At 35.6% G+C, this 23983-nt stretch overlaps 1 protein-coding gene across 2 annotated transcripts in view; it reads left to right on the forward strand.

Annotated features, from left to right (window-relative positions):
* Positions 1–20481, forward strand: part of CEPT1 (choline/ethanolamine phosphotransferase 1) — a gene marked incomplete at both ends in the record, with an annotated part of 34685 nt that extends 14204 nt beyond the window's left edge. The window contains 5 exons of one of the 2 annotated variants that reach the window (XM_080692467.1): positions 2696–2780; positions 17826–17957; positions 19041–19199; positions 19679–19804; positions 20362–20481. In XM_080692467.1, coding sequence (XP_080548593.1) covers positions 2696–2780; positions 17826–17957; positions 19041–19199; positions 19679–19804; positions 20362–20481 — 622 coding nt within the window. Of the gene's footprint in view, positions 1–2695; positions 2781–10449; positions 10535–17825; positions 17958–19040; positions 19200–19678; positions 19805–20361 lie in introns of both variants that reach the window. The other variant, XM_080692466.1, reaches the window with a different exon arrangement.
* Between the last annotated feature and the right edge of the window lie 3502 nt (positions 20482–23983).

Genomic DNA, 23983 nt, shown 5'->3' on the forward strand with positions numbered 1-23983 from the left:
TGTCAGCTTGAGTAAGCCTTATAACTTTCATGAGCCTCATTTCCTAATTCGTAAAATAAAGAGTTTTGGATTAGATGATCTCTAAGGTTCTCTCTATTTACAAAGTCTGTGAGTCTACTAATTTTATAGATATTTCTTTTTTTTTTTTTTTTTCAGTACTGGGAATGGAACCCAGAGGCATTTTACCTCCAAGCAACACCCCTAGCCCTATTTTTTTATTCTTTATTTTGAAACAAGGTCTCACTGGGCTGCAAAAGGTCTCACTAAGTTGCTGAGGCTGGCCACAAATCATGGTCCTCTTGTCTTAGCGTCCCAAATAATGGGATTACAAGCATTTACACCACCCCCAACTGTAGATTATATTTCTAGTGTGCTTAAAATCACAACAAGCAGGCTGGGCGTGGTGGCGCACGCTTGTAATCCCCGAGCTTGGGAGGCGGAGACAGGAGGATCGTGCAGGTTCGAAGCCAGCTGTGCTGGCTTAAGAGACTCTGTTTCCAAATAAAAATATAAAATAGGTCTGGGAGTGTAGCCCGGAGGTAGAAGGGCTTCCAGGAACCCCAGTACCGCAAAAAAAAAAAAAAAAAATAATTAAAAAATAATCACAATAAGCAGAGTATTGATCTTCACAATACATTTATTATATTTTTTAGTTCATACTTCTAAGGATTCACATTTATATTAAAAACCATGCCACCAAACATTTATTTCTATTTAGCAAATAACTTCCCACTTTTTCTTTTCAATAGTTACATGAAAAAAATTAATAAGGTTTGCTTCCATTTAAAAAATTAAAACTAAAATAGCCAATAGACTATTTATTTACCTGGTAGTCTGACAAATCTAGTTCATCTCATCTAAGTAAGTTCTAGAAATAATTGAAAGACTTTCTTGTAATTAAAAACTTTTTTGTTCATGTTTAAGACACTTTCTGTTTTAGGAATTAAGAAATATGTAACTATATATCTTAATGTATTTAAGACTTATCACATGAATTATTAAATACTAGAAATCATTCTTTTAGTCTCCCATTTGCCTGTGTAGGTTTTTTCTCAGCAGTGATTCATTCATTTAGACCCCCAGCCCTATCAATTTAGTTTTATCAAGTGTTACAGATGTTATTCTAACACAACCATTTATTCTAAAGTAAAACGTAGCTTGAAGTTTGGGCCCTCTGATCATCAGGTAAAATTATGAACATCTCTTTGTGTATTAGTATTCCTCTTTGATTCTCAGTTTTTTATTTTTTTATTTTTAGTACTGAAGATTGAACCCAGAGGCATTCTACCTACAAGCTATACCCCAATCCCTCTTTATTTTTTTTATTTTGAAACAGGCTTTTGCTAAGTTACTGAGGCTGGCCTTGAATTTTATCCTCCTGTTCAGTCTCCCAAGTACTGGAATTACAGGCGGGTGTCACGCTGCCTGGCTTGATTCTTAATTTTGGTTGACATGGTTTTTTATTTGAAGCCTTTTCTATACTATACTACTACTCTGTCACCATGTGTGTTCCAAAATTTCTGTAGTGACTGAACTGGATGTTTTACTTTTTTTAAAAAACCACTAATAAACTAATCTAATGTATAAAGTTATAAGGCTGGTATAGAATTAGGAAAGAGAAGGAAGAAAATTAAAAGATTCTGAACTAGAGATTATCAGGCAATAGGATAAGTAGATGACCAGTTTGATCCAGAAAGAGGCTACTCATGACTTGATTCTTTCCCATTCATCCTTTCTTGTTTTGTTTTTGTGTCACTAGGGATTGAACCCAGGGGCATTCTACCTCTGATATATACCACCAGCCCTATTTTTCTTTTATTTTGAAACAAAGTCTCACTAGGTTGATGAGAGTCTCACTCTTAACTGAGGCTATCCTTGAACCTGCCATCTTCCTAGTTCAGCCTCCCACATTACTAGGGTTATAGATGTGTGCCACCATGCATGGCTCCCACTTGCCCTTTTTTTTTTTTCTTTTTCTTTCTTTCTTTTTTTTTTTTTTTTTTGAGAAAGCAGAATTAGAAGTGTAACAAGGTTGGGAACAGTGGAGGAAATGAGATTAGTGAATTTTTAATATGTATGTTGGAGTTTCTGGAAAGAAAATAGGTGAGATTATTTTATGATTTTTTTTTTTCCCCCGAGGGGAAAGACATTAAAAGTTCTGGTAAGATGATGAACTTGCTTATCAGCTCTCACAAAATGTCATTTAGGTCCCTTCATGTCTCCCAATGCTTTTGTTCATTTGTTAGACAGTATCTCTCTGAACAGGGAGAAGTAAAAATGAAAGTTAGGGGCTAGGGATATAGCTCCTCTCCACAGGGAAGACTGGTTAGGTTCCCACACTGACAAGACCTGTATCATAGAATGTGTAATTATTTGGCAAGTAGTATTGACCACTCCTACATAATTAAGAATTGACCCTGTGTTTTTAGTACTAATGTCTCCAGCTGCCTTCTTGTAAATAATATTTTCCAGTATGTGTACAGTTCTAATTTTTTAAGCTTTTCTACTAATTTTATTTGGATAAAAAATATTTGTGAATGCGTAAAGACAGTATTCTAGTGTGTAGATTGTATCATTGTATCTTTAGGTGTCTTTATAAGGAGAATGATACCTGTTTTGCTACCTGTTTTAGTAGGTCTCTTTAGAAAAAGCTCTAAGTAAAGTTATTTTGAAATGTTTGTTTCCTTATGTATAGATTCGATGTTACAGAGTCCCAGATTGTAATTATAATATGCCAGCTTCTCACAGGAACCCTGGGACCTTGGTTCTGGAACTTCACGGTAACTGCTAGAATATTCATGCTGTCTGTTAAACAGTGGTGTGAACTCAATAAAGACAGCACCTTTGTCATGCACAGAGTAATTAAAAAATCAAAAATCTTCTTGGTGGTATCTGACAGATTCTTAGAAAACAAATAATTTTAATATATAATAGGGCAATAAAAATCCACCCTACTAATATAACAAGTTTTTGGAGAGTAATATTTCTGGTAATTTGATTCTAAAAACCATTTTTCTCTTTCACTTACCCATTATGCCTAATAATATTTTTACTCTATGTAATATTTTTAAAACAAATACCTTTCCACCATTAGATAGAATTTTTTGATATTTCTATTTTGAAAACAAAAGCAAGCAGAGTTTGTCTTAAGTAGGTTGAGAGAGCTCTATATTAATGAAGGAAAGAATCTGCTTATTTTCTTAACTTCTATAGCATATCCTTAAAGCACTCCATTTCTTTTGCTTGGATTAACAACAGTGCTGGTATTATAAAAAAAAAAAAATTCTGCTAGAAGCTATTCTCATTCCTTTTTGTTTTGTTTAATGTTTTCTTCCCCTAGTTGCACCTTTAAACTTAATATCCTTAGCTTTTCATGTCACTATCATCATTCTTTGAATACCTTTCTTTTTCTGTATTTTTTATTAAAACATTTTCCTAATGTAGTACTAAGTATATATTGATTTTCTCTCATATTAGAATTGTAATTCTAACTTTAAGACCTTTAGAAATTAAAAAATGTTAGGAAACATTTTTCAGTAAAAACATTCATAATCCTTCGCATTTTAGTATGAAAATTAATTTACAAGAAAAAATATAGATTCAATTTATGTTATAATTCAGGGACTGTCATATGAGAACTTAATAGATCATTTTAATAGTAAAAGGCTGCATTAGATTTCCTACACTAAGCTACCTTCCCCCTAAAAAGAATTGTAAACATTTTTATATTTCTTTAGTAATATAATGGAAATAGTCAATCCCTTGATAGCAGAGTTCTAACTTGTTTATTACAGTATTATAAATTCAATTATTCAATGGCATTAGCCGTGGCTTTAGAGACAGTAAAGATATTCTACATATTTTTTTCAAAATGACCTTTGAATGTGGAAAATATTGAAAAGTACTTTAAATATGTCTGGAAGCAAAACTTAAAGCTATTTTCAACTGAATTTACAATGTATTTGCATAATTGTGGGATTCACTCTTAGAGTAAGATAATGTGTATGTGTCCTGAGCTTCTTTTTACCCTCACCCAATCTCTGGTACTTGTGTCAAAGATTTTATGTTCATTTAAATCATGTAAGTTTATAGTTTTTTATTGTTTTTTTATTTTTTATTATGGTCACCATGTGTCTTCACCATGTTTTTTTTTTTTTTTTTCCTTTGTGGTACTGGAGATTGATCCCAGGGGCTTTCTACCTCTGAGTTACACCCCCAGTCCTATATTTTATTCCTTATTTTGAAACAGGGTCTAAGTTGCAGAGGGCCACACTAAGTAGCTGAGGCTGGCCATGAATCTGCAGTCCTCCTGTCTCAGGCTTCCAAGTACTGGAATTACAAGCGTGCACCACCACACCCGGCTTTGCCAATGTTCTTAATCTAATTAATAGTCAGAATATTGACTATATTATTTACTTTCACCTTGCTTCCTTTTTTTGTGTGTGGGTGTGTGATACTGGGGATGGAACCCAGGGGCATTCTACCTCTGAGCTACACCCTCATTCCTATTTTTTATTCTTTATTTTGAAACAGGGTCTCACTAAGTTGCAAAGGCCTCACTATGTAGCTCAGGCTATCCACTAACCGAGATCTTCCTGTCTCAGCCTCCCATCACCTTGCTTCTTTGTGATACCAAAATACCCTGTATTTATGTAGCCTTTATATTAAAATGTTTCTGGAAACTTAATGAATTTTAACATCATAAAAGTTTTCAAAATATGCTTTCTCCAGATACAGTGTCTTCCCTTTGGCCACCTACTAGCTTGTAGTAACTTTCTTTTGTTCCTCATATTTGTTACTTTAACCTATTTGATCATTAAAATGAAACAATTACATGTATTTGTTTTCTTTCTTACAAAGTTCCAGAAGAAAAAAAAAACTTTAGAAAGACTACATTTTTAGTAAAATTCTGCTAGAATACAGAAGCATTATCCTAAAATGTATAGATAACTTAGCAATGGCAAATAAAAACTTATGGCAAATGTGTGTCCCAATTGCTTGGTGGACTAAACATTTTAAGAGTTTTAACCCTGCATAAGAATAGCACCCCAAAATTTCTTTCAGGGTTTGGCCTCTTATTTTCTCTGTTACATTGGAAAAGTCACTTAACCTTTTTGACTAAAATTTCTCATGTATAAAGTGGTGATAGTATTTTCTACCTTCCAGGGTAGTTGTGTCATTGAGGAGGGTAAAAAATGTCATATGCTGATGAGTCTGGTGCTTGGCATATAAGTCTTCGTTATCATTATTATGTTAATTTTAAGACAAGTTAGTAACTCCCAACAGATTGCATATTTCTTCTAGAATTGACTGGATAGGGAGAAAAAATAAGTTCCCTTCCTCTCATTACCTTTAAGATAGGGACTAAATGAGGTAAGAGTACTCTCCTTTCAGTTCTTCTGTTTCCAGTGGTAATAGGATAGGCTGATACTTAAATTTGAAACATACACTCTAGTTCTTATATTAGAGAACCTGTTCTTTTCCAGCTCTAGGCTATATTTTTCTCCACTTAAAGTTATTCAGTAGACTTTCTCTTTATAGTTTTCTCAAAAACTCCAAGTTAGAATTCATATAGTCATTCATGGTAAAGGTTTATAATACTGTTTTAATAACTTATTTCAAAGATAGATACTTCAGTTTGCCTGTTTTTTTCTCTGCAATTTTAATTTTCAAATAAAAATACTGTTATCACTCAGTTATATAATTAATGTTATTTAACATTAATCAAAGCTTTGCTAAAGCTAGTTTGCCCCTTAGGATTGAAAGTTAAATATTAGAAAACTATATTGAATTTGTAGGATAATCATTTCACTCTACTAGCACTTCTTCCTACCCATAATATTTCTGATACAGTATATAATAAATACCATGCTCTGATTATGCACAACTTATCTAGAAATTCAGATTTACAAATAATTTATTTACAAATAAATTATTAGGTAATAGCAGTCTAATCCTTGAATTCCAGACACCTTCAAACAGTGGCTCTTTAAGCAAAAGGTTTCTTTTTTAACAAAAGTTCAAAAGTCAAATTGTACAAACCAGGATTTCTCTGATGTTGTAAATTTGTCTCTACTACTTATTCTCTTAACCAAAATAATAGCCAATCAAAATTATAACACAATTATGTTTACATATGATTATTTACAGTTGGACAAAAATACTTGCAAATTAAGTGCAAGCATATCTTTAAAATACTTATGTAACATGTAGAAAAAAATAGATTAGTTTATCTTCTGATTTTTTTTTCTTTTAGAAGGGAAAGACTAGAAATTCTAGGAAATAGTGGTTAACAAGATTATCACAGAATATCATTTAAATATTTGCATTCCTCATTAAACAGGGAAATACAGTTCAAGCCAAAGGCATTTGTGAGGTGTCTTTCTGAACAGTGAAGAATAAAAATAAACTCTGCAAGAGTCAGGGGCTAGGGATGTGGCTTAGTGGTAGAGTGCCTACCTAGTATCTGTGAGGCCGTGGGTTCTATCCCTGGCACTTAAAAAAAGAAGAAAACCATAGGAATTTGTCCCAGTTACCTCATTCATATAGTTTGGAGTCACTGTACCCCCTTCATCACTTTAACAGCTTTAACAGCTATTTTTTACTTTTGACATAATAACTAAGATGCCCCTTCTGTGGTTATATAAGGTCCTTGTGACCCTTTCTTTTACAAGAGATTCACTGTTGCCTTGTTTAAAATTAAAATTGTTCACATTCATTTGAGGACATTTTGTTCTCTTTTCATCTTAATCAATACACCGTTAAATATTGTTTTAAGGAATGAATGACCCTAGGGTGGAGTATGTGTGTTGAAGGTTATTTTGACCTTGGACTGCCATAATTACTGCCCCTCCCGTCAGAAGATGGGAGAATTTAGGCTCCACAGCTGTTTTGCCTTTTTTTTTTTTTTTTTTTTTTTTTTGGTGGTAGTGGTACTGGGGATGGAACCCTTCTATCTCCGGACTACACTCCCAGACCCAGACCTATTTTTATGTTTTATTTAGAAACAGGGTCTCTTAAGCCAGCAAGGCTGGCTTTGAACCTGCGCGATCCTCCTGTTTCCGCCTCCCAAGTGCGGGGATTGCAAGCGTGTGCATTGCAAGCGTGTGCCACCAGGGCTGTTTTGCCTATTTTCCATTTCAAAATGGCCTACGTTGTTGAAGTGTGCCTTGAAGCTGTGATCCTCCTATTTTAGCCTCCCAAGTATAAGCATTACAGGTATGTGCCACTTGCCTGGCTTGGTTTGCTTTTTTCCATTCTTCCTTTGTGACAACCATCAGAACAATGTTTATTTCTGGCTTGTAGTAGTTTATGTGTGTTCTGACCAGTTTTCATTATGAGTTATTCACAGCCACTCAAGAAATCCTTTTTGTCCTTTGACAACTTAGACAACTTATAATGAAGTAGAAGTAGAGAATTATTTTAAAGCAACACCAGCCAGGATGTTAAAACATCTTTGTGGATACAGAAAATTGTGTTTTCTCCTTCTGAGAGTAGGCAACAGAAGTCCAATGGTACAAATAAACAATTTTCTATAAATTTGTTTTTCTATTTTTTTTAGCATTTTTATTGTTTTGGATGCTCTTATACTGCCCATTTCTTATGTTTTGAAAGGCTTTTTTTTTTCTTTTAGTGTCATAGTGGTAATCAGTTTCTATCTTTCAAGAACAGTCCCAACACTTGGGAATATTATCCCTATAGGTCTGCATTTTTTAAAATAAAATAATAATAGAAAGGAAGCAGTTACAGAAATTCTCCCTCCTAGATAATGATGTCTTTCCTGCATGTCTAAAAAGATTAAAATGACTGCCCAGCCCACACTTGTAATCCCAGGACTTGGGAGCCTGAGACAGGAGGATCGATCGCAGTTTTGAGGTCAGTCTCAGCAAGTAGTGAGACTCATCAACTTAGGAAGACCTTGTTTCAAAAATAAAATAGTGCTAGAGGTATAGCTTTGAGGTAGAATGCCCCTGGGTTCAATCCCTAGTACTACAAAAAAAAAAAAAAAAAAGATTAAAATGAGCCCCCTCATAATCAATACAGTAACTTTATCCCACACAGAGTTTTCTTGGTGGAAAAGTGGCAGAATGGACTCTTGAGTAACTAGCTTGCTTCTAAATAGAAACGTTAGCTCTTCTACTTATTGTTAATTCTGCCAGCTTTCTCTCTCAGCTGGCTTTAGTTCCCATTCCTGGAGATAGATTCACACTGCACTCTTTGACTATCAGTCAAGGTTAAAGCCACTTGCACAAATGATAGGTAGTGTTATTCAGAGCAGAGGGGGCTCAGCCTGGAGTTCAGAGGATTACTCTGCAAATCTGATAAGCAAATAGGAAAGAATGTTCCTAACTCCCTACCAACTGGTAAGTTGGCGCTGGCCCTCTTTCCTAACGTTAAGGAATTGTTAATCTAATTATAGTAGTAGTTAAACAGTTTAGAAAGAACTCTCTTCCAAAATTTCAGAGAGGCTATTTCACAAAACTTCCCCTAGGAATTCCACTTTGAGGCTTTGTAAAAATCTTTTATGTTTCCTTTCCTCTTTTATATTCATCCACAGTATAAAAATTAATTGCATAAGCTTCCCTCCATTTTTATTTTGTAATTCTATACTTCTGGCCCTTCCCCTTCCAAAAGGCTACTTCATATGTCCAGCAAAATGTTGTAAGATGTCTACCCTCCTCCACCCAAGACAGAGTCGATCATCTTTGACACCTACCTGCTTAGTCTCCTGAGTCTGCTACTGAGTGTAATTCCCCTTATTGGCAACACCACCCACCAGGTCAGCTCTACAGATTCTTTTTAGCCTAATTCAGTCCATTTTTTTCAATAAATGTGTACATCAAGATAACTACATCACTATTTGTTTGCAGCTAAGTAAACTATCTTAAAACATTCTTAAGCAAAGATCAGTTTTTCTAGTTGCAAGAGACTGGTTTCAACCCAATTATTTATTATGGACAGGAAAGCTTGTATGTCTTAAACTCACATTATAGGTAATCTACTTTATCAGTTTTATAAATGGGGCTCGATTCTGTGAATATCGAACTTCCTTGCTGTTGTTGACACCTCCTTATCTAAGAGTGATTGCATTTGATAGACACATTACTCACTTTGTTGAAAAACTAACAATATAGAAAAGTGTACATTGTAAAGTATATTTCTCATCCTTATCTCCCAGCTGCCCAATTCCTACACTGTCCTCCCTAATAATAAGTAACTATTTTTCTTAGTTTGTAATGTATCCTTCCAGAAATGTGTTGGCATTTACTGGTAAAAAATAAAAGTATTATTTTCCCTGTTTTTACACAAAATGTAGCCCATACACATTCTGCAACTTTTTTTATTTTTATTTTTTTTTGCTTAGCATATATATTTGGTATTTTTCCATATTAGTATTTATGGAGTTGTTCATCCCCACTCTCCTAAACAACTTTCAAGAGCTACAGAGTATTCCATTGTAATGAAGGACTATAATTAAATCTTTATATAAGCACTCTTTTTGAGGGCTTTTTAAATTTTTTACTATTTTAATTCTGAGGTGAATATAACCTTATACAAACAAACATATCTGTGGGATAAATTCTCAACATTCAAAAATATTTGGAACCAGTAATCTAAGAATGAAGATACACACAGCACTCACCTGCAAAAGGAAAGGAACACTGGCATATGCTTTGCTCCTTAGTCTTTTAGCCCATATTCTTTTTTTTTTTTTTTCATACTTTCAGGCTTCTAATTTCTACTGCCCTCTTTTTGTACAGGTTTGTCTCTTCTTAACTGTAAGATCACTTTCAGCAATCCCAAAGCTACTTCTTGGCTGCTACCAGTATCTTCTTTCCAGAAATGTGAGGGTAGTTAACCTAGTTAGAATAAGACTTTAATTGAGAATTGAATGATTTTTTTAAAGCCATAACATAGCAGGCATGAAATAAATTTATCTAAAGGGCAGTAAGTTTTGTTAAGATCTTAGTGATTTATCTTACTTTAGTTAAAATTCATATCTCTCATTTTACGCTGCAAAGTACTTATTTTAGGATTTCATAGTATATAGAAATGCAATATAATCCTCTGCTTGATAGTCAAAAATTTAGCACATATACACACTTGATTTTTGTGGGGGTTTTTTGGAGGGTTGGTTTTTTGCTTTTTGCTTTTTGGTGGGAAAGGTTAAGCTATAGTTATAACCCAGCTTCAATGTGTCAGAAATTTCCTTTTAAAAGGAGGGGTTTTTATTGCTCTGTGAAATTTTTCAAATTAAATTTAAAGGCTCTGGATGTTATGTGATTTTGCTCATAACAAATGTTTGAAATTTCTTTTTCCCCTTTCTTCAATATTTGAGGTTTTTTTTTTTCTATTGTGCATGATAGAGGAATGCTGCTATGCTTGCAAGTAATTAACTTGAAATTGTTTTGAGTAATTCTGCTTTTTTGGCTTTTTGTACCTAATCAGAATTGATGTGACTGAAGTGCAAATCTTCATAATAATCATGCATTTGCTGGCAGTGATTGGAGGACCACCTTTTTGGCAATCTATGGTAACTTGTTCGCATTGTGTAGCCCATGTGATGCATGCTATCTTTCCTTCTTTTTTTCTAATATGGGGTAATCCTGTAAAGGGTAATTGTGTAAAATTATATTTCTAAAAACAAAGTCAGCAAACAGTAGGACACAAACTTCTCTTCGGAGCATGGTGAGTTGTGGGCTGTTATTTTTGAAGGCTATTGAGAATTTGAATCATTACTATCACCCCATTTTACATGTTAGGAAACAGCAGGTAATGTAACAAACAAGTGAACCAGTGACAAGATTAAATTAGATATTCTCTCTGAATTGTGTGAGTCTGTTGGTTTTTCTGTCATGCTTAAAGCCAAATAAAAAATTGGGGATTATAAATTTACTCTGGCCCCAAAATAGAAAAATGCTTATTGAATTCATTCAATTCCTGGGGATTATTTTAACAAACCAGGACCTTCATTTTCAGCCTGACCTGAAATATAGTCACTCTACAAACACAAATTCTTCTCCATGAACCTCTGAGACAGAGAAACTCAGAAACCAATAGCTGTTTCATCCAGGCTTTCCTGCCTACCCTGTAAATCTAATTTGTTATATAGACTCTCTTGGCTTAGTTTTCCCCTCTGCAAAATGAGGACAGTAATAGTACCCATCTCATAAAGTTCTTTTGTAAATTAAATGAGCTAATATATATTAAGCACTTCAAATAGTGTTGTCACATACAAAATATTCAATGAAAGATGATGCTATTTCTACAGTTTCAATATATTCTTCTAGATTTAGGTCAAAGTAGTTTGTACTCCCTTACCACTCTTTCAAAATAAACTATCATTTGTTTTATGTAAACTTACTAAAAGTATTTAAAATGCTTAAATGAATATAATTTTTTTAAAAATCAGATTATAAGGGAAATATGGTGAGCAAGACTTTTTCCTTAACTAACCTTATTACAGTAAATTAGGTACTTTAGGAGTATAACTGACATCCCTAAATATTTATTGCAAGAATTTTTTTGTTTGTTGTTTGGGTTTTTTTATTTTTGGGTAATGGGAGTTGAACTCAAGGATGCTCTACCACTGAGCTACATCTTTTTTATTTTGAAACAGAATCTGGCTAAGTTGCCCGGGCTGGCCTCAAACTTGCAGTTGTTCTGCCTCAGCCTCCCAAGTAACTAGGCTCACAGTTGTGCACCACTGCAAGTCAGCCAGAAATTGTCTAATGCCTTTTGTCAAAAAGCCAGGGTTCTGAAAAAGGAGATTAGAGAATAAAAATCCTCTCAACAGTCAAGTAGGAAGATTCTGACACTGTTCATGTGCCATATGTCTTAGAGGCTACTGACCTTTGAAAATAACATGAAGAAAGATGAATTTTATTGCTTTTGCCCTTCAGTACATTCATTCTTTTGTATAATTTAGCCCTACTGGGAAGGAAAGAATAGATTTTGTTTTCCTGAAACCAGATCATAAAAGCCTAAAGTCTACCCTAACCCCCACTTGACTATTTTCATATGCTTTGTGTTTTATACCAAAATTTTCTCCAAAATATATTTTTATTATCTTGAGCATATATAAATTACCTATAAAATTTCAGCATACTAATATCTAAACATGGAATTTCTGACTTGATCATTTGTAAATAAGTCAACATCTTGTTTTTATACCTAATTATCCTTAGACACAGAAAAGCATGAAATGTTGTTAAGGAAGTTATCTATGTACATTATACACAAGTTCTTAATTTTTAAGGGGTGCCTGGCAGTAAATTGCTTAAGGTACAATTTTTACCTTTCTTAGTAGGATCTGTACATATAAGTTTTGTACATGTACAACTACACGTAATTTAAACATGTTCTTAAAAGTGAAATGTGATACTTTGAGATTTAAGACTGAAATGGAATTCCCAGACTGAAAAATCCAAATTCAGGATCAATAAGGTTAGATTGTAGCAGGAAATTGGGTTCCTGGGCCCTTTCCTATTTGCTTCATTAAACTAAAAGAGAAGGACTTGCCTTCCCTAGTGATATTTGAAGACTTAGTGAAATATTCTTTGTTCTTTGAACAACTCTCAACACAGATGTCCATAATTAACCCCAGACCCCACTGCACAGGTTTAGTATTACTTGTCTAAATACTTGGGACCCAAAGTGTTTCAGATTTGGGATTATTTTGGATTTTGGAATATTTGCCTAGATTTTACCTAACCCAGAAATCTAAAATTCAAAGTTCTAAATCTAAAACTTTTTTAAGTATCAAGCTTTAGATTTTGGAGCATTTTGGATTTTAGGACTAAGGATACACAACCTGTATTGCTCTTTTCTTTTTACTTGATTTTTTATTTCATTACTGGTTACACTGTTTTCAATTTTTAGTTCAGGAAGTTACTACGTACAGTGCTCCCAACTGTTGTGTGCCAAAATAGAATAAAAGATATTTAATTAGGGTTCAGATGTGAAATCCTCATCTCTTGTGATTGAGGCCATAAAATAGACATTGGTATTAAAATCCTCATTAAATTACAAGGCTTTGGAGCCTGGATGTACCTCAGCGGCAAAGCTCCTGCTTTGTCAGGTGTGGCACTCTTGAGTTCAATCTCCGGTTCCAAAAGGAAAAAAAAAAAAAAAAAAAAACCCTTAAAAAAAAGAATAAGCTATAAGCTAGCCAGGCATGGTGGCGCACGCTTGTAATCCTAGCGCTTTGGGAGGCGGAGACAGGAGGATCGCGCAGGTTCAAAGCCAGCCACACTGGCTTAAGAGACCCTGATTCCAAATTAAAAAATATATAAAAAATAGGTCTGGGTGTGTAGCTTGGAGGTAGAAGGGCTTCCAGGAACCCAGTACCACCAAAATAATAATAATAAAAAGCTAAGTCGGGCGTGGTGGTACACGCCTGTAAGCTTGTAATCCTAGCATTTGGGAGGCTGAGACCGGAGGATCGCAGTTCACGGACAGCCTCAGCTACTTAGTGAGGCCCTGTTTCAAAAATAAAGAACAAAAAATAGTGCAGAGGGCGTAGCTCGGAGGTCAAATGTCCCTGGGTTCCATTCCCAGACCTGCCAACAATAATAATAATAATAATAATAATAATAATAATAATAATAATAATAATAATAATGTAAATTACAAGGCTTTAACTGATTTAGAAAGCAAACTTTTATGGTAAAAGTAAATGAACAAAAATAGTCCAAATGTCGTCCTAAGTTTGATTCCAGAGGATCACTATTTTGTAAAGGTAAGTGATTTACATTTACTGTATTTGGATTACCTGTTCCTTTCTGCCTTTCTCCCTTCAACCCTAAGAAAAGGTAAATTTTTACTAAGGGTTGTAGTTAGTTTTGTGTTCTTGCTTTTTTCCCCCAGGTTTTTTGTTTGTTTAATGAAAGGAATTATTTTCCTGCACAAAAGTTAGTGCTTTGTTTATCCATTGCAAGAAACAAAAGGCACATTATTTGTGTATTGCTTCCTTAAAAGAGTATTTCCTTTTGGGATACCTTGGAACTGTCTTCTATCATCTCATTCTTTATTAAAAGAGAAAGATAATATATTCACTTTGGAAGAAACCCATATATAATCCACTTATGGCTGCCCTCACTGATGTTTGACTCTTTTAAATGTCAACTAAACATACATTTAGAAAGCAACTCATCACTACAGCATTGTTTGATAGGACTCAGTGTGTATTATTATTATTTTTCTGGTTCTTGTACCAGACTTAGAAATTGTCTTTATACTTAATTCAGAAATGGTCATTTTTAACCAATTAATTATATTAATGTTTGCTATTTTGATAAAATTTACCTATATTAAATTGATTTACAAACACATTCCCATTTTTTGAGAGAAAAGTATCTAATCTTAAAATGATACTTTGTTTCTGCTAAAATTTACAAACCTCTACAAACAAATCTACAAACCTAAAAAAAATTTTATTATGTTCATAAGAAAACAAGTTTAATAGTTAATAACAAAAACTATACTTATTCAAACTATTGAACCAAAACATGGCCATTGTAATCTGGTAGAGGTGCTAAAAATTTAATAGGTTTTTCATCTCTAACCTTTTTAAAAATGAATTACATTAGATTGATATTGTGTGGATGCATACTCTCATGACATGGATCCAGAAGACTTTTCCCTAGCTATTATACAGAGACCATAACCCAAGGGAGTTCTTAATCCTCTCAAGACTGGAAGACCATTGAAACTCCAGGCAGGCCTGAAATAAAAGTGCTTTCAGGGCAACCCTTTGGCTTTTTCTGTTGAGAAAATACACCTTGGCCACCTCTAATGAATTCTAGTAAGATGATGGCAGAAAAAGAAAAATTGGGCAAGATAGAATGTGCCTACCCTGTGACATGGGGTAAAAACAGAACGTGTCAACTCTCCTTGGTCTTGAGTGTGAGTGAAAATGGCAACACTTCTGGTGCTTTTTACAAAAGGTTCAGTTAGTACTAGATTTAAAGGGATTACCTGGTAAGACTTGGGACTCCTTTAATTCGAGCTTTCCCTTTACTTTGCCTCAAAATTTTTTATAGCTAGCTACTTTTTTCATTGTGGGCAGATGTAGGAGCAAGATGTTTCTTCATCCTGTCCTACAACAGAATTTCTATATACACAGTGAGAAAAAGAAATTTTAATCTTTATTCAGCAGATATATATTGAATACCTACAATAGCCACGGCTGTATAGAATACAAAAAATCAGTTCAAAATGTTCAAAAGCTTATTTATACTTTGGTATATATAGCTAACATATATGACAGAAGTGATCGAAAGCCCTAAAATGTTTTTGATACTTTGCTCTTAGATCTTAGCTTGCTTGCTTTGTGATCCAAGCCATGTACTAATTTCCCTGCCTTTCCAATATTTGTGTTTATTCATTCTTCTTTCAAAGGGCAATAATTTCCATGATCCTAAAGCAGTTTCACCAAATTGTAAACACAGCTATGATACTTAATCAGTTTAGTTGTGGCACACATTACTGTTATACACAGCTGGCACTCGTTCAGTACTGTGGCCCTGATGCAGAGATGCTCTTGTGATGGAGTAACGCTCTACGTCTTTTGGAATCTGGGCAAGTGTATTATTTTCCCCTTTGCCAGAGAGGTCTTTGTCTTTGTGGAAGGAAAAATGGAAGGGGTGACAGAAGAAACTGGGAGCTAGGAAACTAGCCAGGGCATTGAGTTCTAGCCAGGTGGATCAGATTTAGATTGTAAAGTCCTTAGTTTTTTTAAACTAGAGAGGGAAAAAATCAGAGTTCAAAGCGGCCTTGGTGTTTTCTCCTTGATTGAAAACAAGTTTGAACCTGGGCTCTAAGGGTCAATCATTAGTTAGCGGAGAACCATTTTGGTTGTTACATCCATAAAGTTCTGGACTTGATTTTAGTTGACCTGTTTCACTTTAGAAAATTAAACACTGCTGTGCTACAACTTGGAATTTGAACAGTTGACTTCAGTTTTTTGTTTTGTTTTTTTTTTTTTTTTTTAGAGCTGTAGTTTTGCAAGAGGTCATAAGGTTGTATAAATAGAGTGAGTTCTTGAGAATCTTAAAGAAATGAAGTGTCCAAACATTAGATTTATTTCTGCCAGTTTTGCTGAGGTTTTTATATGTACACAATTTTAAAAGGGAAATCTTTACTATTTGATTCTTAAAACATAGGCCTAAAAGTATAAATAATCCTAATTAAAATGTTTTCATTTCTAAGAACTTATTGGCTATCAAATCATTGTGGACTTTTACAATCTTGCTCTCCCATAACCTTTTGGTTCTATCATTGCTTATCAATTCAATTGGACAAACTTTGAAACCAGGAAATCTGGGTGGGGTTCAAAAAAGAAGGGCATATTAAATTATTTTAAGAGCCTGTAATCCCAGTTCTTGGGGGGCTGAAACAGGAGGATGACAGGTTCAAAGTCAACTTAGCAAGACCTGTTTCAAAAAAAGAATAAAAAATAGGGCTGAGGGTATAGCCCAAGGTAGAAGTTCTCTGGGTTCCACCCCAGTACTACTCTCTCTATATATATAATTTTAAAAGTCTGATGCAAGTATCTTTCGCTTTAAATGGTGCATATTGCCGGGCGTGGTGGCGCACGCTTGTAATCCCAGCATTCGGGAAGCTGAGATGGAGGATCGAGGTTCACGGTCAGACAGCCTCAGCTATTTAGGGAGGCCCTTCACAACGCACTGAGAACTGTTTCAAAAAATATAAAGACTATGCCGGGCGTGGTGGCACACGCTTGTAATCCCCGCACTTGGGAGGCTGAGACAGGAGGATCGTGCAGGTTCAAATCCAGCCTCAGCTGCTTAGTGAGGCTCTCAGCAATTTAGTGAAACCCTGTTTCCAAATAAAATATAAAATGGGTCTGGGAGTATAGCCCGGAAGTAGAAAGCCTCTGGGTTCCACCCCCAGTACCATAAATAAATAAATAAATAAATAAATAAACAAACAAACAATATAAAGACTAAAAAATAGAACTGGGGGGTGTAGCTCGGAGGTAGAATGCCCCTGGGTTCCATCCCCAGTACCACAAAAATAAATAAATAAATAAATAAATAAATAAATAAATAGTGCATATTGTGTTTATAAAATCAAATACATCTTATCCACCCATTTCACGCCCTTAAGTAAATCAATCCATATTTTCAGTCTGTAGTACTATAGCAATTTATTATTTACTTTTCTGGAAAGTAAACTAACATGTTAACATTTTAGGTACATACTTGCAGAGCTGCACTGGTTTGGGCCTGCTGTTGTGACTTTAATTCTGCATGTAAATACCATCTCAGTTGCCTCAGCTTTAACTAGCTCCTATATCCTAACAAATTGGAGTTGAAAACTCTGCTGAATAGAACTTTTCTCTTCCATTCTCTACTTTTTAAAAATCTAGTTAATAACATTTCTCTTCTTTTATGCTCCCTACTTGTAACAATTAGGAATGTACTACATATTTAGAGGAAGAATTAAAAAATACACAAAGAAAAAAGCAAGGTACACACCTTTTACAAAAAGGCCAAAAGACAGCCTCTTTCAATTGTTGCCAGGCCTCTGGGATACATTAGGAACATCTTAGCTTATAACATAAATTAATAAAGTTAGATCCTTTTTTTAAGATTTGATATCAGGAGGGAGATTAATTTCTATAAATCCTCATCTTTTGAGATTTGCTATATTAAGAGAAGGAAACTTCCATTACTTATTAACTAAACTTGAGGAAATAGAGAAGATTTGGGAATATAAATCAAATATTTAACTGTACTATGTTTTCTTATTTGATTTTTTTATGTATTTTAATTGTTCTTTCTCTCTACCCATTAAAGATTCCAGTGCTGAATATTCAAATGAAAATTTTTCCTGCACTTTGTACTGTAGCAGGGACCATATTTTCCTGTACAAATTACTTCCGTGTAATCTTCACAGGTGGTGTTGGCAAAAATGGATCAACGATAGCAGTGAGTATATCTTAAGATTTCCAAACTAGGGTTTGGTCTTGTGGTTATTTTTTCATTTGAAATATATAAAATAATTTACTAATCTAGAATTTCTACTTAGTGTTAAAATATGTTCAAACTTTTCAGTTTTACATATACATACATTTAGATTTATATAGGCATATTTTTGTACATACACACTTTTTTTTTTTTTTGGTAGAAGTACTGGAAGCCCTTCTACCTCCGGGCTATACTCCCAGACCTGTTTTATATTTTTATTTGGAAACAGGGTCTCTTAACCCAGTGGGGCTGGCTTCGAGCCTGCTCAATCATCCTGTCTCAGCCTCCCAAGCGCGGGGATTACAAGCGTGCGCCACCACGCCCGGCTTCATTCTTATTTTTTACAAAGCAGATCATACTTTTAAAAATGTGTGTATGAGGCTGGGCATGGTGGCACATGCTTGTAATCCCCGCGCTTGGGAGGCTGAGACAGGAGGATTGCACAGGTTCGAAGCCAGCCTCAGCTAGTGAGGCTCTCAGCAACTTAGTGAGACCCTGTTTCCAAATAAAATATAAAATAGGTCTGGGAGTATAGCCCGGAGGTGGAGAGCCTCTGGGTTCCACCCCCAAGTACCACCAAAAAATAAATAAGACTGATCTGGGCCAGGCGTGGTGGTGCACACTTGTAATCCCAGCATTCGGGAGGCTGAGACCGGAGGACCGTGGTTCGCGGACAGCCTCAGCTACTTAGTGAGGCCCTCTGCAACTCAGTGAGACCCGGTTTCAAAATAAAGAATAAAAATTAGGGCAGGGGGTGTGGCTTGGACATCAAATGCCCCTGGGTTCCATCCACAGACCCGCCAAAAAAATAAAAAATAAATTATAATAATAATAAGGCTGATCTGTTGAATGAAATGCTGAGTTCGTGCCTAACCAATTCATGGTGCTGCTTTTCATTAGCTGTTCTGTTGTTCAGATTATCGACATAGCTGGTTGTCAGGCACTGTGTGGTTCTAGAAAGTTGGAAACAAATGGCTTTATGGTAGATCCATATGGTCTCCAGTGAGTTTGAGTACTACTAACTCTTCTCTTCACTCTGTACAGGGAACAAGTGTCCTTTCTCCTTTTCTCCATATTGGATCAGTGATTACATTAGCTGTAATGATCTACAAGAAATCAGCAGTTCAGCTTTTTGAAAAGCATCCTTGTCTTTATATACTGACATTTGGTTTTGTATCAGCTAAAATCACTAATAAGCTTGTGGTAAGCATTTTCATTTTTATTTGTTTTTAGCAGTTATTCTATTTTGGTTTTTATAGACCTTTCTATAGACCAGTCTCATCCTAAAGCCTACTAAACAGTCCTAGAATTTGCAGTAAAAAAATCTCTTAACATCAACATAGAGGCTAATTTTACGCTTTTATGGAGCTACAATTTAAGGTTATCAGAAGTTTTTTGAGCCTCTACAAACTTTCACCATTCTGTGCACTATTAACTTGGTTGTGCTCTTCAGTCTCAGTGTGGACACAAAGTAAAGCTCCTTGTGGAAAGCATTTTTTGCCACCTTAGTTGACATGGTATAGCCTTTTCTTTCTCACATATATTACATTGTTGGGTTTTTAGTTCTGGAAATTCAACAACTATTACTACATAATCCTTGAAATGACATTTGAGCACAACACAAACTGTTTGCAGTCACTACTACAAAAATACCTACATTGTTGATTTTGTTCTATTCATAGGTTGCACACATGACGAAAAGTGAAATGCATTTGCATGACACAGCATTCATAGGTCCAGCGCTTTTGTTTCTGGACCAGTATTTTAACAGCTTTATTGATGAATATATTGTACTTTGGATTGCCCTGGTAGGTATCATGCTGTCTTAACTTCAAAATTTGGAAGTTACTTGTTTTCCTGTTTTGGTGGGCCAGCCTTAAGAGAAAGATCGTAGAATTGTAATAACTGGGAATGCCAGAAATCCATATATTGACGGTGCTGTGGAAATTCCTATGGCTTTACATTGGAGCCTTTTCCTTTTTATTCATTTTATTAGTCCTTCTTATATCAGAACTCATAAATTACAGATTTCCAGTTGTATAAAGTAAAATTTCAAACTATACCCTGCAAGCCCACAGTCTGTTTACCCAGCACAGCCATTCGTGTATTATGTGTGGCTGCTTTCATGCTATAGTGGAAAGATTGAGCAGCTGAGATATAGACAAAATGGCCTGCAAAGTTCAAAATATTTACTGTGTCTCTAAGAAATAGAGGACAGATCATGACAAAATGAGTTGTTTGGTGTATAAAATGAAAGGTGAATTTGGAGAGAAAAGAAAGTCAGAGGCCATCCCTCTCTCCTTTCAGGAAGCTTAGGTTAGGCCTAAGCAGGTGCTGAGAATCTAACAGTCTGTTTTCTTTACAGGTCTTCTCTTTCTTTGATTTGATTCGCTACTGTGTCAGTGTTTGCAATCAGATTGCATCTCACCTGCACATTCATGTCTTCAGAATCAAGGTCTCTACAGCTCATTCTAATCATCATTAACAATACAGTTGGGGTTGTATAGGAAACTCGTGTTTTCTGCAGGAAAGAATCTGAACACATTAAGGAGAATGGGGGTGGATAAGAACAAATATAATTTATAGTAATCAATGTTGTATAACTTTTATTATTTGTTGTTGGTAACACTCCCTAACTATCCTGTGAGAATGGTAATTTCAACTCACATCCTGTAAATTGTATATGTCATCATACAAGGTTTGGCCCAGGAAAGCATGCAGGGGGAAAAATACCATACGTTCGTAATTATCCTGGATTCAGAATAATATTGTCATGGGGAGCATCCCCAGTGGTGGAGATTTCTAATGTAAAATATTTGCAGGCCAAAAGATGGTTGTTTATAATTTTAACAAATCATCATCTTTTAGTAACATCCTTGTTGTCTTCTTAAGCTTTCTTTACTAAGGAGCTCAGCTTGTGACAGACACATCCCACTAGCTTGTGAGACAAATGAATGATAAAGATCTTGAATTTGGATTGAAAGGTTTCCTATCTTTATATTGTTGAGGAAGTAATTTTTTATTGCTCAAGAAATGGTATCGCTCATGGGCTTGGGAAATCCTGTTAGCATGCAGAATAATGTGGTAACTTTGTCAATCCATTTTATTTTTTTAAATAAATATATGATCTAAAAGCTTTTTTCTCAGTTTTATTCTGTTGAAAGATTAAATTTTAATGTCTTTTTAAATTCCTGTTCTTTAATAAATAAGGAAGTTCGGTCAACTGTGTTGTGATGATGTGCCCTGTGACCTTCCTATCTTGTAGAAACTGTTAACTTAAAGAACAGAGCTGGGCATGGTGGCACACGCTTATAATCCCAGCATCCAGGAGGCTGAGACTGGCGAATCGCTGTTTGCGGACAGCCTTAGCAAGGCCTTCACAACTCAGTGAGACCTTGCTTCAAAAATAAAAAGACAAAAAAATAGGGCTGGGAGTATAGCTTGGAGGTAGAACGCCCCTGGGTTCCATCCCCAGTACTGCTAATAATAATAATAATAATAATAATAATAATAATAATAATAATAATAGAAGAAGAACAATGTTCGTTTTCCCTTAGATGAAATTCTTGTGTTACAGTAATTACCCTTGTAATTATCAGTCATTTGGGGGTCTCAGTCCTTTCCCCTACATTTTCAGTAATTGCCTGGGCTTCTCTCGAGGGTCATTTTGTACTCTCCTTTTCAGTATTTATACTAGTTTGACATAGAAACCAAGTATCTTCTGTGAACCAGCTCTATTCCCATTGTATGTAGATGTTCAGTTGATTGAATGAAGAGGGAAAACAGCAGAAAGGTTTAGAGCTAAAATCAGCATCTTTTGATTAACAATGTTTATACCTTGTTCCATAATCAGGAATAAACAATAGCTGTACTGCCTTGCTTGTAACCAGAACCATACCTTCTTGTACTTGTAATGATTCCATAAACCCATTGTAGATCTAGATTGGCAATGAGAGTTAAACTGTTATTTTCTTTGCTAAACTGCAACAGGAAAGGAAATCTCTCATTACCTTCTTCGCAACTCGCCAACATCTGGGATTGAGAAATACCTATAGGAATATGCTGGAGGCAGATCAAGTTTTGAAAGTGAGGACAAAGCAAGAAAATGAAAGGACAACTTGTTCAGCACTTATGTATCGTCTTACTTGATCATTACAACAGACACAGCAGGTGTTACTTACCTACAGTGGAAAATAGGCCCCAAAAGCCTGTGGCATTACCAATGTCACACACTGTTGATATTTTAAAGAATGGAGACTAGAATCTTCTGAATACTGGTCCAGTGTTTTCTCCTATACCATTCTGGACTTCAGTGAGCTAAGGCTATAAACTGAGATGTTCAGGGCTGATTGAAATGTGTGTATATATATCCCAGAATCTTTTTCAGTATAAAGGGAATTTGAAAAGCGCTGATATTCAGTGTATACTTCCTTCAGCCCTGGATATCATTAGCATCAGGTCAAGGGTATATTTGTAGAAAACCTCAGCTGGCTCTCATTCTTCTTGTGTTCATTTACCTAGCTAAGTATCAAAATCCCCTGAAACTTTTTAAAAATACAGATTTTGAAGCCAGGCAGTGGTGGCACATGCCTGTAGTTCCTGGGACTGGCACACACTTACATAGCAAGACCCTGTTTCTAAATTTAAAAAAGAGCTAGGAGTGTAGCTCAGTGATAGAGCACCCCTGGGTTCAATCTCCACTACCACCAACACACAAACACTCTTGATCCTATTGCTAAAGATGATTTGACATGTCTAGGATGGAGCCTCAGAATTTTCATAAGCATCCCAGGATTGTGGTTCCGGTTCTGAAACCTTTTGGGTGCAACTAGGTTTAGGAACGAATGCTACAAACTACCTGAAAATATGTAATAATTCTTAGAAGTGGTAATGAATAACAGTATAGTTAGGGTATGGACGGACAGTGAGACATCTGCCACCTGCAGGTGGGTCTCGGCGCACCTCAAATCAAATTGCATTGGCTTTAACTTCAGTTTGGCAGTCCCTTCCCCCATTAGACTCTCCAAAAGCATCTGTTTAGAGACCAGTAAAGGCCACACTCAAACACATAAAAAAGTGGATTTTTTAAAGGCAAGATGATTCTAAAAATGTTTTCAATCTCTTGCAGTGTTTTAACAGAAACTGTCAGTAGAGGTATAGAGGGAGGAGGGAGCCACTTAACTCCTTTGGACTCCTAAAGTTATGATTTTGTTTTCTCCGAATGAAAGAAAAAAATGTCAGTGCAGAAATCCCTCCACTACTAGCTAAAGACTCACACTACGCTCAAACAACAAGCAGTTGGAGGTGGGATGTCTAAGACTAGTCTGAGCTGGGAGAGATGAACAGATCTATTTGTGGAAGCCATGTAGTATTCCCTGTTGGCTTCTGTTGACCAAGGTTCCTCTGCTTGAGTACCCCCCTCTCCTGCAGCTGCCTCTCTGCAGCCAGAAGTCCCTCTCCCAGGGTTCTGGGAAGCATACCTGACTAGGACCAAAGACTCATCCACCCTGTGTCTGGTACCGGTGCTTCTTTTATTGCGGGCTCATCCATCCTGAGTGGAGCTGCTGCCTCCTCTGACTGTGACTCCACACAGCCCACTGTGACCAGGTCCTCTACTTCTAATTCAGTTTGTTCTTATATAGGTTGTCTCATATATTGACACACATGTAAAAAATAAGCATTTTTATTCTCATCTTCACAATCCATAGACCTCCTTTTTTAATGTGAGTTTTTGAACCACAACTTCTTTCAACTCTGTTGAGGGTTTTGTAGGTGGTTCCCAGGAGATGGCAGTTGCAGCAACTCCTAAGCACCTACCACACCTGTATTACTGTTTCCCACTGTCACCTCTTGTATCACTACCGCCTTGAATCCGGTTCTATGAGCTTCAGTTCAGAGCTCTCAAAAGTCCTGAAAAAGCTGACACCAGGGATCTCAAACTCATTTGACACCAGTTTGAAGCAAGACCTGGTCACCAGGACTCGGAA

The sequence above is a fragment of the Muscardinus avellanarius genome, assembly GCF_963383645.1.
Source record: "Muscardinus avellanarius genome assembly, chromosome: 3".
NCBI lineage: Eukaryota > Metazoa > Chordata > Mammalia > Rodentia > Gliridae > Muscardinus > Muscardinus avellanarius.